Source organism: Mesoplodon densirostris, chromosome 4 (genome assembly GCF_025265405.1).
Source record: "Mesoplodon densirostris isolate mMesDen1 chromosome 4, mMesDen1 primary haplotype, whole genome shotgun sequence".
Classification (NCBI taxonomy): domain Eukaryota; kingdom Metazoa; phylum Chordata; class Mammalia; order Artiodactyla; family Ziphiidae; genus Mesoplodon; species Mesoplodon densirostris.
Genome location: NC_082664.1, coordinates 148,095,659 through 148,113,329, shown reverse-complemented (window position 1 = coordinate 148,113,329; position 17,671 = coordinate 148,095,659). Strand labels below are relative to the sequence as shown.

The 17,671-nt window shown below is 50.6% G+C and overlaps 1 protein-coding gene across 1 annotated transcript in view; it reads right to left on the bottom strand.

Moving 5' to 3' along the window:
* ALPK3 (alpha kinase 3) overlaps positions 1-16,558 on the bottom strand; it is a 46,983-nt gene extending 30,425 nt beyond the window's left edge. The window contains exons 1-3 of the mRNA XM_060095333.1: positions 16,401-16,558; positions 11,215-11,253; positions 7,558-7,679 (exon numbers count right to left, since the gene is read on the bottom strand). Of these exons, the coding sequence (XP_059951316.1) occupies positions 7,558-7,679; positions 11,215-11,253; positions 16,401-16,543 (304 nt within the window). The 5' untranslated portion in view covers positions 16,544-16,558. The remainder of the gene's footprint in view (positions 1-7,557; positions 7,680-11,214; positions 11,254-16,400) is intronic.
* Positions 16,559-17,671: the final 1,113 nt, after the last annotated feature.

Sequence of the window (17,671 nt, the reverse complement as noted above, 5' to 3'; positions counted from 1 at the left end):
GAGGCCTTCCTTACCACCCTGTGTGAGACAGCGACTCTGTCTCCCTGGAAATTCTTAGCCCTCTTACTATGTTTCTTTTTCTTCATAGAATGCATTGCTGCCTGACATATTATACCCTGATGGGGTTGTTGGTTTACAACCATCTTCTCCAACTCCCTGGGGAAAGAACAGCTCCATGACTTGTCCGTGTCATTCTGCTATGTCCCCAGTTCTTAAAATAGTGCCTGGTATGGAATCAACACTCGTTAAATATTTATAGGTGAATGAATGAAGCAATGCACTAACGGCTCAGGGTACAGAGAAGGGAACAAGCACCTCTGGCTGGGGAATCAGGAAAGGCTTTATGGCATGAGCAGCATCTGAAATGGCTATGAGGGTGGGTAGAATTTCAGAAAACGTGTGTTCAGTGCCTGTACTTCCTGTAACTGACTATCCCCTTGTCTGTCTCCCCTCCTAGACTTATGTCCCATGTGAGTCAGCATCATCTCTCCTTCACTTCCGTATCCCTGCCACCTAAGATGGCACCTGGCACAGGGTAGTTACTTAATAAAAATAAAAATCTTCTGGATGAGTGAGTAAATGAGGAAGCAAATAAGTGAGCAAACAAGAGGTGAGTGGGAAGGGCATGCCTGACAAAGGAACCACAACAGTAGAGTGTGGGGTGGAAAGCAGAGGGCACACTGGGGACTGTGTACAGGAGTAGGGAGCAAGGGAGGTGAGGTTGCAGCTGGGTCAGCCAGGAATAAACTCTGGGCAGCCCTGACTGTAAAGCGAGCTCCATGTTTCCACAGTGAGCTAAGGCCCTTGGTTACATCACCGTGCGTGTCCTCACCATCCCATGGGGTGATCTCATCCCTACAAGGGCCCAGCTCAGAGCCTCCCTGCCCCATGATCTGCCCAGTCAGGCCTCAGCCTCCAGGGCATCCGAGTCCAGTCAGGCTGTAGAGACAGGGCAGGGATGGGGCAAGAAGGGAACGCTGAACGGACCCCACAGCCACAAGGCTGGGGCTTCAGCCCCCATGCCACCTTTTGGTGCCTCTTCACTAGGTGGCGGCCAACCTGACAGCTTAGGGCTCCACGGCAACAATGGATTCTGGAAACAACTTTATTCGGGGAGAAAACATTTCTTTGTCCCCTGGGTAATACGAACTGTATTCTGAAACACACAAAAGCAAGGGAGGTCCTTCACTCCCAGCTGCACACACAAGTGTGCCCGTGTGTGTGCCCACAGGCTGGCACGCACGTGTGCCCGCGTGCACACACGCACACACACACACACTTGGTCCTGACCAGGGGAGCCCACAGCAGCACTGAAGCCTGAGGCCTTCCCTCTTCCCCTTCCTGCACTGACACCTCTGCTCCACGGCCAGCAGGCCTGAGTCCAGAACTCAGCTTGGAGACTTACAGCCTCATCCTCACCATTCCCATTTGGGAGAAGCTCAGATTCAGGAGAAGAATAATGGTGAATGTAAATTTAGAGGTTTCAAAGAGCTTTCAAATATAGAATTTCATTTGGTCTTCATAACAAACCCGTGAAAACAATTGTGAACATTTACTGAAGACTTACTATATGCCAGGTGCTGACCTGAACATTTTTCATGTATTATCTCATCTAATCCTCTCATAAATCCTATGAGGAATGTACTGTTATTAATCCTCAATTTAAGGAAGAGGAAATTAAAGCTCCTGCCCAAAGTCATCCAGCTGGTACACAGAAGAGCCAAAATTCAAATCCCTCTCTTCTATAAAACAGGTAAGGCAGGTGTTTGAATGCCTTTTACACAATCCCTTCCTTTTACACAAAAGGAAGATGAGACTCAGAGAAATCAAGTAACTTACTCAGGGTCATACAACTGGCACATGACAAAGCCCTTGGTGTCCTTTTCCTTATTCCACTGCTCTTTCCACTGGGGACTCTGGGACTAATATGTAAGCTTCTGCCCCCAGCAGTCATTATCTTAGCCTTATTTCTCTAAAAAGAGTTTCTTCAAGAACTTGGTTCTGTCTAAAGGCTAAGTCCCTCTGTCCAGTTGGCCTGACACACACACACACACACACACACACACACACACACACACACACACACACAGGCTAACATAGAATCTACAACAGAGTTGAGGAGAGTGGGGGAAAGGGGTCACCATGCTGGACAGAGATGGGCAGCCTCAAGGAGGACAGTTGCACTCTGGCCAGAGGGGCCCCTGGGGGAGACAGGAGCCAGAAGGTCCAGTCAAGGCCTGCTATCCCCCATAGGCCCACTCTGAGAGGGGAGAACCCCAGGGTCATATACCACTTCTCCAAGTCCCAAAGGGCTTCCCTCAGAGCTCAGCCAGCAGGGGCACTGGCACAGACTCTTCTTCCTCACCTGGACTAGGTCCTGACCCACCACGAAAGCATCACCTACTCCTGGCAGGGCCCTGCTTAGACTGACTCATCACAACCTCATTCAAGGAGTGCTACCAGCAGGGTGGGAGGAAGTGAGGTCACTCTATCTCCATGGGACGAGCCAGGATCACCACACCAGTCTCATACAAAGGCCAGTCTGGGCCATACACCCATCCACCATCCTCCATTCCAGATGGGGGCGGAGGGGAGACCCAGTTTCTAGCCCTGTTTCCTTTGTTCTCTGATCTTTCTGCATAATGCTTTCCCCTCCCCCGGCCCCTCTCTTACAGTCTACCTTTTCTCCTTGTTAATTGGGAAAGGCTTATTTACAGTGTACTATGGTGATCACACAGACTTCTTTCTTAATCTGCTACAAAAGACTCAGGTAACCTGAGATTTTTTTTATATACGTGGGGATGAGGAGGGGGGAGGAGGGAACTAGGTACGACAGTGGACTAAGGTGTGGATGTTAGAGATAGCTAGAGCCCTAGAAATCTTACAGCCTTGCTCAGCAGAGTCGTAGATCTCATCATGGCAGGTGCTCCTGAGCAGAAGACCACGGGCCTGGCTGGTCATCATGAGACATGGGTATTATGGCAATTGAGGGGATAAAAGTTTGTTCCTTTGAGTTGGGCTTGAGGCAAGGAAAAGCTTACTCCCATGATGACCTTGGGGGCATCCAGTAAAATACTCCAAGACTCTGTAAGTCAGACTCATGTCAGCTTCAGCATGTTGCTCTCAGAGTCCATGGCTACAAAGGACAGAACGGAAGAAGGAAAGGAGGGAGGCCCCCACAGCAGCTGCTGTTGTCAAGGCACCAAAGCTGCAGCTGCAATGAACAGGCAATGCGGAAAGTGGAAAAGACACTGATTTTGCTGTCCACACAGTCAGGGTCACTGTGGTCATACTGGCAAATATGTACTGGGCGCCTTCTTCGTGCCTGCTCCAGAGGCACGATGTGTCAGGTGTGTGCTCTATCCCCCAGATCTCACAGTCTCACTGGGGAGAGAGATGTATGGACCAAGAAGCTGTACTGTGAAAGACAGAGCAAGAGCTCTCTGTGGAAATGCTGGAGATGACCTCCTGGAGGATGAGCTGTTTGAGCTGGGCCTTGAAAGATGATAAGGAACTTGCCAGGCTTCTAGGTAAAAAGGCAGCATGAGCATACCACCTATTTTCACTCTCTCACCCAAACCCACTAAGCTACACTAATGAGATTTTTTTATTAAAAAAAAAAGTGTGTGTATATATGTGTGTGTGTATATATATGTAGTATATATATAGCCACTAAAAAATGGGAGAATAAGGGCAAGGAGAGCAACAGAAGCAACAACATTTTGAAAGCTGGAAAGCAGATGGACAAGTAGAAACTGACTTAGCAGACCCAAGACAGCTTAACCCAATGAGAAACAGAGAACTACCCTTTGAACACCAGAAAATCCTCAAAGGGCATAGGAACTGGCAACCAGATATCTCTGGGACTGGGGGTAAAGGGAAAGAAGGAAAGGTAAAAAGAGGTGTGGAAAACAGTCAGATCTCTGGATCCCCTCACCCACTCCATACCACTGTGTAACTAACTGCTCCTTCCCCCCATGTCCAAAGATGCAGTTTAGTAACTGGAAAGGTAAAACTTTGCCCTGAGGGTAAGCCAGCTCGGTGGAGGGCATGAATATTCTATGGAAAAATGAATCTATAAAATAAATGTTTGGGCTTCCCTGGTGGCGCAGTGGTTAAGAATCCGCCTGCCAATACAGGGGACACGGGTTCAAACCCTGGTCCAGGAAGATCCCACATGCCACGGAGCAACTAAGCCCATGCGCCACAACTACTGAGCCTGCACTCTAGAGCCCACAAGGCACAAGTACTGAAGCCCACGCGCCTAGAGCCTGAGCTCTGCAACAAAGAGTAGCTCCCGCTTGACGCAACTAGAGAAAGCCGCACGCAGCAACAAAGACCCAATGCAGCCAAAAGTAAATAATAAATAAATTTATTTTAAAAATAAAAAATAAAAATAAATAAATGCTTTATGCTGAGAGCTCACCCAATCCTCTCATCTGCATAGCTTCCAGAAAACTCAGGCAAGAGACTAGAAGAATACTCCCTAGGGAATCTGACTAGTCCAAGAGGAAGGAACTAAAGAAACTCACTTTGTCAGTTCCCAACTCTAGTGGTAGCCAGATCACCCTAGAGTGAAGACCCAAGGTTTCAGGCCCCTCCTACTTGCTCAGAACTTCCAATCAGAACTTCTCCTGCTCTTACTCATTATCTGACAACCAAAGATTCCTAGATATCTGAGGAAAGCCTATAAACAGGAGATTAAGGACCAAAACAATTAAAGAGGAAAAAAGGCAAACTCGAAGAAACACAAACCATGCAGGAAACGTTTAGAAAACTATCATTACAAGTCTCAGAGAGTTAAAAGAAAATACTACATTCATGAAAAGAACAGGATGTTTTAGAAAAGGATTTAAAAAGAGCTCTTATAAATTAAAAACCCAAAAGAAAAGTTGAAATATAACACTGAGGAAATCTCAGAAAGAACAAAAAGACAAATAGATGAAAGGGAAGAAAAGATAAGAAAATAAGAGAATGAGTCCAGGGGAGCAGACATGCACATAACAGGAGTTCCAGAAAGAAAGAACAGATAAAACAGGGGGAAGAAATCAACATCAAAATAATCTCAAATTTCTCAGAACTAAAGGCCATCAGTTTCCAGACTGAAAGCATCCAAGCATGCCCCTGGATGAAGACACCCGTAACAAGATACATCATTATGAAATATCAAAACACTCTTAAAAGCTTCCAGAGAGAAAACTGGTCTCATGCACAGAATCAGGAATCAAACTGTCTTCTTGCTCTGAACAGAAACACTGGAAGCAGGCAGTGTAGTAATGTTTTCAAAATTCTGAAGGAAAATTATTTTCAACTTAGAATTCTATACCTAGCCAAACTCTCCATCAAGAGTAAAGCAGGAAAAAAAGACATTTTCAGACACAAGTTGTCTAACATTTACTTACCATGTACTCCTCCTAGGAAGCTACCAAAACAAGGATGTAAATCAAGAAAGAGACAAATGTGGAATACAAATAAACAAGAAATCCATTACAGGAGGGGTAAAGGAAATCCACAGGATGATGATGAAGGGAGATCCTAGGGTGATGACTGTGTACCAGACGCAGAGAATAACTAAGTCATACTGGAGCAGAAGGACTCAAAGGAGAGATAGGTTGAGAGCTTGTCATCAGAATGCCTCCTGCTATTGTACCATCTTTGGGACCTGATGAAGCCACTGGAGGATGCAGCTCAATAAAGCCAGAGTAAGCCAAGAAAAAGGAAGACATAAGATCCAGGAAACTGAATCAAACCCAGAAGAAAGGCAAAGGGAAGACCCAGTATAACAGCTGTGTATTAGACCTAAAAGGCCACCAGTTCACATAGAAGAATAGGGATGTCTCTAAGGAAAGTAACTGACAGGGTACTGATGGCAATGATCTTGTGGAAAGTTATTTTAAAAGGCTATTAGAGGGACTTCCCTGGTGGCGCAGTGGTTAAGAATCCACCTGCCAATGCAGGGGACACAGGTTCAAGCCCTGGTCTGGGAAGATCCCACATGCCACGGAGTAACTAAACCCGTGCGCCACACTACTGAGCCTGCGCTCTAGAGCCCGCGAGCCACAACTACTGAGCCCGCATGCCACAACTATTGAAGCCCGTGTGCCTAGAGCCCATGCCCCACAACAAGAGAAGCCACTGCAATGAGAAGCCCACACACCACAACCAAGAGTATCCCCGGCTCACCGTAACTAGAAAAAGCCCGTGTGCAGCGATGAAGACCCAATAAATAAATAAATAAATAAAGGAGATAAGTGAGGGGAAGCAGAGAAGCACAGTAACATAGCAGAGCAGGCATAAGCAAGCAGCATCAGATGCTGCAGAGAGCAAAAGCAGCTTCTCCTCTTCACCAGGTTTGTGGGCTTTGGCAAGTCACCTAACCTATTCTAGTTTCCTCCTTTGTAAAATTTGACTAATAATAGCATTGACTTCACAGGGTTTTGTAAGAATTTGACAACAGTGGAAACAGATAAACATTGCAAAAGGTGTTATGCTGTACGAAGTTAAGGGGTGCAGGTGCATCTCTGCATCCCTCGGAAGTGTTCTCAGCTTTTAGCACAGAGGGTTCTGGGCAAGGTGAAAACTGCCCAGGGGAACCCAGTCCCAGAGAAGATGTTTAGCTGGCTGGGGCAGACAGGTTCCCCAGAATCAGGGCATGTCATAGCTGGAAACCACCAACGCCCTTGATTTACTGAAAAAAAATGGGCTCTTGGAGGGAATCTTGACCTGGTGGCTGCAGAGCTGGGAGAGGTAGGCACCCACTGGTGAGTCCTGCAGGCCCTGAAGCAGGTCGGGTTAGTGCAATGGAGCCACTGCTGGGAGGTTTGGGGGAGGGATACAATGCCCAGGGCCAGCTTCCCAGTACCCTCACCCCTTTATCCTTCCCTTCCAAGGAGTATCTCTCTGCTTCCTATTCTGCCAAACTGTTGCTTCAAATTCCACCACGGAGTTCAGTGAAATGCACACATGATAGTCTTCACTTCTAACACTTATACGGTACTTACTGTATGCCAGGTATTATTCCAAATGCTTTGCACGTATTCATACTATTATCGTCCCCACTTTGCAGGTGAGGTGCTTGGCGTCACATAATTGGAAAGGGGACAAGCCAGCATTCCAAGCCAGGCAGTCTGTCTCCAGGGTCTGCAGTCAGAATCACTATACATTATTGTCTCTCAGGCTTGAGACTCCCAAGTTTCAAACTACTCAACTGTAAAATGGGGATATTTGAGGAGTAGCCTTGAACACCTCTTTCGACTGGAGAGCTTCTTTCCTTGGAATAAGATTCATCAGTCGTGTATGTATGCCTGAGGGTGAGGAACCTTTACAGAAGACAGGTTTTGAAGAAGAGCAGGGTGTATATGAGGCTCCAGAATGGGAGGAGAAAGGGACCCCAGCCCACACAAGGAGATGAAACTGGAGAGAAAGCTAAGAAGACAAATGTCAACTTGCACAGTTTTGTGCACACAGTCAACCCCTCTCCATGCCTGTCCCCACAGCCCCCTTAGACCCTGACCTGTGCAGCAGCCCTGGCATGGATCATACAGATGGCCTCATTACCTGTGACGATGCAGGTGAATCTAACGTCGCTGTCCTCAGACACAGCCCGGGACTTGAGAGTGGTCTCAAATAGCGGCTGGGTCTCCTCTGTTAGCTGAGCAATGATGGAGCAGAAGGTGCTCCTAGGAAAGGCAAAGAACTATTCAGAGCAGCCTTTCTCCCACCTCCACCGCATTATGCCACACCCTGGTGTCCAAGGCAGCTTAAATCTTACCATGTCCATCCGTCATCTCGTGGCCATGGCTCCAGCACCTGGGCAAGTCTTTCCTCCAGAGAGCCTAGGCCTCTTGGCCAGGTTGGGAGCAGGGAAGTTACCAAGGGGCTGAATGGGATCCTGACCTAGACCCATTACAGTAGGCAGCATCTGGCCACGGAACAGACTCCTGAGCATGCCAGACCACCAGTCCTGGCACCCCCATTCCATCCTTATTGTGGAGTCTTGCTTCACACTCCACCTTTCATATCTAGGGAAGCTCGTGCATGGGGGAGACACACACATGGATAGGCCCAGCCTCAGAGATGCAGACCCCAGCAAAGCAGAGCCTCCATTCATGCCACAGAGGGAAAAGCCAGCCAACCCCATGTATACATAGGTCCTAGGAGCTCAGGGGCCTCTCCTAAAGCTTAGGCTCAGAAGAAAAGCCCCTGAAATTGTGAGCATAGGCCCATAGTAGACAAAGAATAAGCTGGTCAATGCCAGGGGTCTAGACCCAATGGTGGCCTCTAGCTCCTAGAAGTATCAGAAAAGAAAGTCTCAAATGAATTCTCAGCCTAAAGAGGGCTATGGACTTCCAGTGGAAAGCCAGTCATGGCTCCCTTGCTCCCCCCTTAGATCCACATGCTCAAGTGAATACATGGCTGGCAGCTCCAGGACCAACCACCAAGACCGCCAAATCACAAACAGATCCACCACTGCAAAAGCCAGGGCTTCCAGTTCCCTCATGATAGTCCATCTTCCAGAACTCAGGGGCATTTGTGCGCTCACTGAGCCCAGCACAGACTCACCAGCACTGCTCAGCATTTACAGTCCTCTCCTGCCTGCATACACGAGCAAACCACCATGCCAAACCCTTCCATGGGCCAGCAGAGGCACAGTGCATCCCTAGGCGTGACGTGTAACCACATAGCCAGGTTGTGTGGTGCACAAGCCGTGCCCAGCCCTCCTCCCCCTCCCAACTCACACGCCCTCTTGTGAGCAGCAGGGAGGACTGCAAGGGGTAACGTGAAGGGGAGCAGGAGAAACTGTGTTGGGGGGAAGACAAATCATTCAGAGCTGCCTTTCTCTGAGCCTCAGAGGAGGGGGTAGTCGCCCGCGGGCAGTGTGTGTCTGCCTGTAATCTCTCCACCAGGGGCAGGTAAGAGTCTGTGGGAACACAAGCAAATAGGAGCTATACCCTACTTTGTGGGGAGGGCCCCACATTCAATTTATCATTTCTGTGGTTATCATTCTGGACTTGAGTTTGAGGAGAAAGGTCACATCCCAGGAAGAGTATCTGGAATCAAGTAAGACTTCTGGACTGAGGGGGTCCAGCCATGGTTTCTGTACAGGAATGCAGATGCCTGGGCCTTTGAGCAGTTGACAGGAGTCCTCCCCAACAAAGACTACCCAGAAAGGGGATTCCAACTTCTCACGTGCCTGAACGCTTGAGTCAGGACTGCAGTTAAGGCTGCCATAACATTCCCTGGCCACACTCTCACCTGGAACCTAAGTAACCTATTAGATGGTTGTAAGAACTGTCTTCTTACAACTTACTGACCTTTCCTTTCCCTTTTAATCCATTCAAAATAGAGGGTCCTTCAGGACCTAGACTATCAACTCCCTGACACTCGGGAATTACATCTGAAAATGTTTCTTGCTGCTCTCATACTAGCAGCAATTTCTGACTTTGGGGATTACCAAATCCCAACCAACAGTTTCTAAAGGAAAGTCCATGCCAAAAGTAATCAGACTTCTATGATTCTGCAACTAATTCAAAACATACCTAATTATGTCCTCCCTACATAATTTGAATCCTACCCTACTCATGAACATGAGCCTGGATCTCATATTCAGCTTAGACTCTTAGGGATGAAGCTGCTTGGGCACATCTAAGAAAATAAGCTACTGGGTAAGTGAGAAAACAGGAAAATTATGCTTTAAGAGAATTTGCAGTGCTCACACTAGATATTCAACAACAGGTGGTTATGTTATTTCATTACTTTTTTTGAATAAGAAAGAATGCTTATCTTCTCAAACTTTCCAGACTAGGTCCTAACTATATTATTAACTATATTAACTGCTGAAAAGTATAGCTAGAAGAATGTCCTCTGGGAGAGTGGATTTGGGGTACATTTGGGGGGACAGGGAGAGTCACTGCATATACTATCATATTCTACTGAATGTCACCCACTTTCTGTTCCCATTTTCCAAACCACTCAGACATGCGATGGACTCTGAGTCTGCTGCTTCCTGTGCCCTGGAAAGCCAGGAAGTCCATGCATCTGAAAATGGTCTGGTCCCACCCTGACACCTCCAGGTCCTTCTAATTCTGTGACTTCATAAGGATATCACAGCCTAATCATGTGTCTCTATAGAACACCAGAATCACCACTGGTTTTCAACACGTTCAAAGGAACCTAACCTTGCCCTTAGGTTTGGTTATTTACCTTGCTTTAAATAGACTTCCAAGACCCTCTCTCTTTGAGCACTTACCACACTCTGCTTTGAATTAGTTGTGATACCCTCTCTTCTACCCCTTCAGACTGTGAGCCACCCAGAACAAAGGTCTCTCAGTATTCTTGCCTATCGCAGGAAACGTACATGGTAGGCACTAATTATTAGCTATTCCGAAACCAGTTAGCTATGCAGAAATCTTTCTCTGTGTAAAGAAACTGTAGCCAACTCTCCCCAAATCTACCAGGGTCGGGGATGAGGCCCAAGCGGTTGGAAGTAGCCAGGAAACGTTCCCATTTTGATCATAATTGTCAGTTCAGCCAGGGGTGGAGAGCTGTCCCCAGCTAAGGAGGCAAGAGGACAGTCATTCAACAGGCAAACTCGGACCGTGGGCCTGTTCAGGCCCCGATCTGTCTCTGAAGCAGATTCAGAGAACAAGTTAATGCAAGAATACAGTAACATGGTATTCCCTGACCTTACAGGGTTCACAGTCTGCAGAGGTGGAGAGGAGCCAAAGGAGAGGGAAATTGGGAGAAAGAGATGACAGAAGGAGAGCTTATGGGACTGAGAAAAAAAAAATTTTTTTTTAAGGAAGTAGCCATGGTTAGAAGATAAACAATAAGGTGTCAAACCTAGATACGTGGTTACAAAAACCATGAAAGCCTAGGATGGGGGGAGAAATGGGGCGCATGACTGGTGGTTCTCTGTTCTGGTCCCATGGTGCCTCTCCCAGGGGCACAGAGATACAGTTGCAGGCATCTCAGGGACCCTTGCTTATTTCTGGGTCCCAGCACCCCTTTCAGATGGTGCATGCAGGCATCAACTCTGGCCCCTGTGAGACCCATGCTCATGTGAGTGCCCTCTCACACCCTCCCCAACCACCCTCCACCTTCCCCTCACCCCATGCAGCCTGGTTAGTGCAAAAGCAGTCACCCAGAGGCCCCTCAATGCCCAGACACAAGAAAAAAAGCAGTCAGAGAAATGTAATGCAATGGTGCGTTTACCTTCCAGAGCTGGGGTGAGACAACCAGTTGCTTGATAAGCTAAGCAAAAACAGCAAATGGAATCATTAGGTCAAAAAAGCAAGGAGAGGAGGAGGAGAAATCAACAACAGTCGGCAAAGTATTAATCGGCCACCATCTGGGGCCCAAGGGCTTTTCTATTAAAAGGGACCAGCTGTCTTAGTTGGCCTGCTCCAGTTAGCAAGTGGCCTCACCACCCGACACAATGTATCTGAAACCAAGAGCTCGTTAAATGCAACAGAGTCCAGGGAAATGGTTAGGCAGGAAGAAGGCCCCCAGGGGCCGAGCTTTGAGAAAGGTGTGTCCCAGGTCCTTGAATCACTTATAGCTTCCTGGCAGCGTTCCCCACTCCGCAGCACGCCAGCTTGGGGGCAGCTCCTGCTTCAACCGTCTGCCTTTATGGGGAGAAGAGCCTCCGTTCCTGGAAATCCCCTCACAGGCTGGGAAGGAGACAGGTGGCTTGGAGAACACCCATTAATATGTTAAAGTATGGTTAAAGAGACCACACAAGGCAAACCAGCTGGGAGAGTGAAGAAGAGGAGAAGAACAAAGCAGTTAATTCAACAGGAGCCAGGAGGCACCCAGTTTGGTCAGACCAGCACAAGGCCCTTTACACTCAGAGGCCCTGATCATCCCTCCTGCCCCGGGGCAGCTGAAAGCGGACACCAGCTAGGGGCTGTGTAGGCCACTGAGGGGTGAGGACTCACACAGAGCTGCCCCTTAGTGGAGATCCAGCCCACTTGATATGAGTCAACTTTTGCCTCTGCCTCCACTTTTCCTAACACAAATATCTCCAGTGGAGTCTAGGGCCACGATCTTCCACTGCTCTCTGGGAGATCTCAGGGGCCACCCAACCACACTCACTCCCTTCAGTCTGTCCCCACCATGAGAATAGCTCTCCCTTAGTTATCAGCAGTCCAGTCTGCTCAATGGAACTCTGTGTGCATCTCTGACCACTGACAGCCTGTATCTTTATAACCAAAAAAACCAAACTCAACCTCTACCCCAAAACATGGCTTCCACTCCAGTGCTCCTGGGTTTGTGGATACTACCAGCACTCTCCTGAAGCTGTAAATCCGCCATTTTGGACTCCTCCTTCTCCCTCCCAAGTGCAGTTAGTCCATAATTCTAGGCCCTTCTTTCTCCTTTTCTATTCCTGCTGCCGTGTTCTGATCTAGACCCTCGTGGCTCCATATTGGATGAGCACACCATACCCTTCTCCTTCACCCCTCATCACACCACCTCTCTGGGAAAAAAAAAAAAAAAAGCTACAATTCCCCCACTGTGTATTATATTGAGTTTCAACTCCTTGACTGGGCACTTAAGGCCCTCCCTCACCTACTCACACCCCATCACACACGGTTCTCTACTTCCCAATACTCAGGTTCCACTGTAACCAGACCTGTCGCCTAACTGGCATGGACAGGTCCATTCCTGGTCTCTGAGACTTCACTTTTGTCCTCTCTGCTTGGAAAGCCCTCCCTCTTTCTTTCTGCTCATCTAAATCCTGCCTACCCGGCCTTCAAACCTAGCTCTTGTCGCTTCTGTAGCTCTTGGCACAGTGCTAGGCATACAGTGGGTCTTCAACCTCTGTTTTATGGAAGAAAGAGCGAGAAAGAGGGAAGAGGAGGGAGGGAGAGAAGGGAAGTATTTCTTTCAACCTGGAAGGGTCCTGCCCCCCAGAGGGAGCTGCTGCTCCAGAATGCAGCTGCCTTTGCTCTGGAGGCCAAGAGGGCACATCTCCCATGGTTTCAAGGCACTACCCAACTCCATTCTTTCCTGACCATGAACTTCCTTTGCTTTTCTCCTCAGAGTGGAGAGGTTTCCCCTTTGTTGGGTCTGGATTTCTTCCCTAGGAAGGAGAGGCAGAAAATCAGCTCTCTAATTCAGACAGAAAACGATAGGTTCCACCTGCAAGTGGGCAAGGGTCTGAACTGGGAGAGGGGCCCCTCCCTGGCTCTCTCTAGGGCTGGTGGTGATGCTCTGCTTCCTGGCTCCATCATCCTGCTTTCTCTAGGCCTCACCCTTACATAATTAGCCGTGTCAGGAGGAGGCCTGGGCTGTGGAGGCACCTTGTCTTCAGAAGGTGCCTGTGCGCTGCTGACTGGGCCAGAGGTAGGTTCAGGGCTCTCACCCAGGGAGGGAACTCCCCATTTACTGACTGTGAGTGGGTCAGAATTAGAGGCATCGAATGTTGGGGTAGAAAGGCTAAAAGAGTTCTTAATGATACCTTCATTTCTTAGAATGGAAATTCAGGGCCCAGGAAGGAAAGGTCTCTTCATAAAGGAGAAAAGTAGGCCTGCGGGGAGAGGGGGCGGCAGCGCGGGGGACCAGGATTGGCCCTGGTAGCTGGGGCCTCCCATTCTTCCTGGCTTTCATATATTCTGGGACATAAAAGGCCCTCAGAAAGTCCTGGCCTGTTGCCTCAGTTTCCCTGAAAGCCCTAGACAACCTGCCTGACCCAAGCAGAACAGAAGAGGTGTCACAAAGCTATAGCAAATATCATGGGCTCTGCTGCTCCTCTGAGCCCACTTGGACCAGAGCGTCCAAGAAATGAGGGGTCAGAGATTTCTGGAACTTCTAAGTGTCCCTCGGAAGCAAGTTAGTACTAACTGCATCCACCCGACTGTGGTTCCTTAACCTACTCTAGCTTACCCATGCCCCACCTTCCTATAGGGGTGAGGTCCTAGAGGCTGGATGCCCTAGGAGGGAGGGCCTACAGTTGGGGGGGATTACTTGCATGTTGGACCTCTGATCCCAGGGGTACTGGAAATATCCTTGAGCTGACTATGGACTGGAAATCCCTCCAGGGTTGGAGGAAGGAAAGGTATGCACAGGAAGACAGGTTCTAGACATGGGCCAAGGTTTCTGGTGGCCTGGCTCACAGCCCAGCTGTCCATCGGCTCGCAGGGGCAGCTTACCCTCCCAAGGTCCCATGAGAATGATGACTCACCAGCTCTGTGATCAAGGTAGACCTGAAAACACTGAAGTCAAGAGTGAGTGGGACAGAACCTGCCTCTCGATCAGAATTCTTGGATAGTCAGGGCTCATCTAGGCTGGAGCCAGGGTTAACTGGCAAAGTCCTCAAGGGACCCTCTTTCTCCTCCATCTCTTGGGCCCTCTTCCCACACCCACAGGCAGTCAGGTTGCTCTGAGAGACAGAAGACTCTATGGTTGCCTGCTCTAACACAGGAATCAGGCCTTGATAGACAGCTGTGAACTGCCTCCGCCCCAAGTACCCAACACAGCCCCATTCACTTTCGCAGTCTCCCCTCTTTGGCCAGAGGTTTTTCCAGAGGTAAGAGAAACCTAGCCTTCTTTGTCCCTCAGGACCGGGGGCGGGGCGGGGGTCTGTGGCCAGCTGGCAGAGGCAAAACCACAGCCCACAGTCCTGGGCTAGAAAACCCTCTCTCTTAATGAAGGTATCATTAAGAACTCTTTTAGGCCCCAGCCCTGCCCCTCCAAACACTTGATGAAAAGAGTCTCCATTTAAGAACATTCTCACTTAGGTCCAAAGGGACTTAAGCCAGACATTTCTAACCCACTTGCAGTTCTCAGGCTAACACACTGCTTTGCGTTCATCACATGTGCAATTGTATCTACCATACAACTTCTCAGGTGGCAGCTGGAGAGTGGACATGTGTCCACTCTCCAGCCTTTTTCCTAACAGCCCAGATCCCCTGCCCTCCCAATTCTGCCTGGTTTTCAAGCCACCCCAATGCTGTCTCTGAGAAGGGCCCTGCTTCCCGCTTCTCCTTGTTCCACTGGTATTGACAAAGGCCAGACACAGGAGGCAAAGCCCAGACAAATCACTGTGACAAGTGTGAGACAAGCGTGAGGCTCCTGGAAGGCAGTCAGCTTCACCATGGACTGGAGTAAATATACAAATGTCATTCCAGTTTTTCCATAGAGCCAGTGGCTAGGAGGAAGGGGCATTCTTTCTGGCAGCCAGGGACCTTGTCGAGTCTGACTCAATCACTAACACCAGCCCTCAGCCCTGCCCCAGACATGTGACACCATTTGACGAGTTTTATGCAGAAACCGGTTCCGGTTACATTTGAACTTTTCCAACTCCAAGGTCAACAGAACTCAGCCAATCCACGAGGAAGTGCCTGGGACTTTTCCTGAATGTCCTTGATGTCTGTTTTTGTGCTGTTTTAAGAACGGAGGACAAGAAGTCTCCAGACAGCTTCTCAAAGGACTGGCTGTTTTCTGTGTAACCTACGGTAAGACAAGTTCTGGGGCTGGGACACAACCACTAACCCAATAGCCAACCATCACAATTCCCTTTGGAATAGACTCCAGAGTTGGAGGGAAACGAAGCTGTCCAGAGGGGACAGGAAGTGTCCGTCTCCATGGTAATGAACGTGTCCCTGTGTGTCTGGGTGTCTTTGAGTGCCAAAATGCCCCTCTATTGTCTGCAAGTCTTTACACGGGTGGGTAGCCTAGCTCCCAAAACAAAGCATCCACACCTCTTTAATTCTTGGAAGAGAAGTAAAGGGCTCATCATTTCGGCCCCTTCCCTTGGCATCCCAGTCCCCCAGACTGGGCAGGGAAACTGGCTTCCTCAGAGCCACAAGCTCTGAATCCTCAGGCCGGGCTGACCAGCACCTCGAGCAACCCCTTCACCTCACCAGCCCCCACAGAGATCCCGGGGAAGACCAAAGTCCTGGGCCCAGAGGAAGACCCTTCTCTGCAGAGTTTATTTTTTCCGCTGAATCCGGGGCTAAGCAGCCCCCTTCAGGGCAGTGCCCCTAGCGCCCCCCACCTCCCCCTCTCCCCTGCCCACCCCCGAGGATGTTCTCCCCCTCCCTTCCAGCCGGCAGGAATGTCAGCCTCTCTGGCTTTCCTTATCGCAAGCTGTGGAATCCAAGGCCCGGGAGTAGCTGAGCGAGGGGCGAGAGTGAGGTAGGGGAGACAAGGAGAGCCTTCAGGCCCCTGTGAAATCACCCCAAAGTAGGGCCTTCCTCGTCCCCAGAGCCTCGCATTGCCGGAGGCTAGAGGCCCACGGGCCATGAGAGGTCAGGGGAGCCGTGAGGGGCCGTGAGGGCCGGTCCGGCCTGACTGTGTCCCCAGGCCTCGGGCCCGCGCTCCAGGGGCCCATCCGAAGGCCTTCGCCCTCCCCACGCGCCGCCCCGGCCCGGCCAGGCCCCCAGGGCGCGACTCACCTGGTCTCGGGCCGCACGCTGAGCAGGTAGCTGCGGCTGGCGGGGCTGGGGATCCACATGGGCCCGTCGTCCTCGCCGTCGCCCCCCGCCCCGGACCGTCCGCCCGAGCCCCAGCCGCGGCCGGGGGCCCTCCGCGACCCCATGCTGCTGCCGGCCCGCGCCCGCCGCTGGCCTCTGCCCTTTCTCCAGGCCCCCCGCCCGCCAGGCCCGCGCCGCCGGCCGCCGCTCCCGCCCGCGGCAGACGCGCGCCCCTATTTATAGCCGCGGGCTGGGCCGTCGTCACCTGCTGCTGTCCCTCCCCCGGCCCGGCCAGCGCGGCCTACGAGGCGCCGGGGGGCGCCGGGCCGCGGGGGCCTCGTCAGCCCCACCAGGCCCTGCCCGAGGGTCCGTCTATTCTTTCCCTCAGCCCACTGCCCGACGTGTGTGGAGCGCCCCCTCCGCCCCCGCAGCCGCCCTGGCGTCGGGGCCAGCTGCCCGGGGAGGCCTCCCGGAGCTAGAGGGGAAAGGTGGGCGCGGTTCTTGAAAGGAGACCAAGCATATGCCCCTCACCAGGCCCCTAGGACCCAGGCTTCCTGCCAACCTTCCTTTCCTGCTCGCACCCCGTTTCACAGGTGTGGAAGCTCGGGCTCTTCGGCCTTTGCCAAGGGGTTTCCCAAGGAGCTGCGTGGGGTGTGCGACCCAAAGCCCTGGAAGGCCAAAGAAGCCGGGGGGCCGGGGGCGCGAGGGGGCGGAAAAGCTGCTCGGAACCTGGGGGCCTGGATCCAGTGGGAGACCAGGGAGCCAGGGACCCGCCCCTCTTGCTGGCAGCAGCCCTGACTGACCCTGGCCTTGCCAGTGGCTGTTGATCCAGCACTTAGACAAACCCAAACCCACATACCTGCATAAGTGACCTCAGTTCCGGAGAAGGCCAGTACTCCTCAGAATGTTCCTCTCCATTATCTAGTAGATTAGGGGTTCAGTAAACACCTCTAGAATAATTGAACCTCCTTCTCCACCCTGTTCAGTCTCGATTTCCCAGCACCCAAGGGGGAAATGGGCTGAGTCCTAATGCCCAGAAAAACAATCATTCAACAATTTCTGAGAGCAAAATTCTAAGCACTGTGTAAACCTGGTTGTAAATATTGAGAATGACCACAGTCTGTTTACCCATTCTTTCGTCTCCTACATCCTTGAGAGCATCCAGAAAGTACCTGGAGCTGGATGGTTATAATTATTAGAAGGTTGGAGGGCTTCCCTGGTGGCACAGTGGTTAAGAATCCGCCTGCCAATGC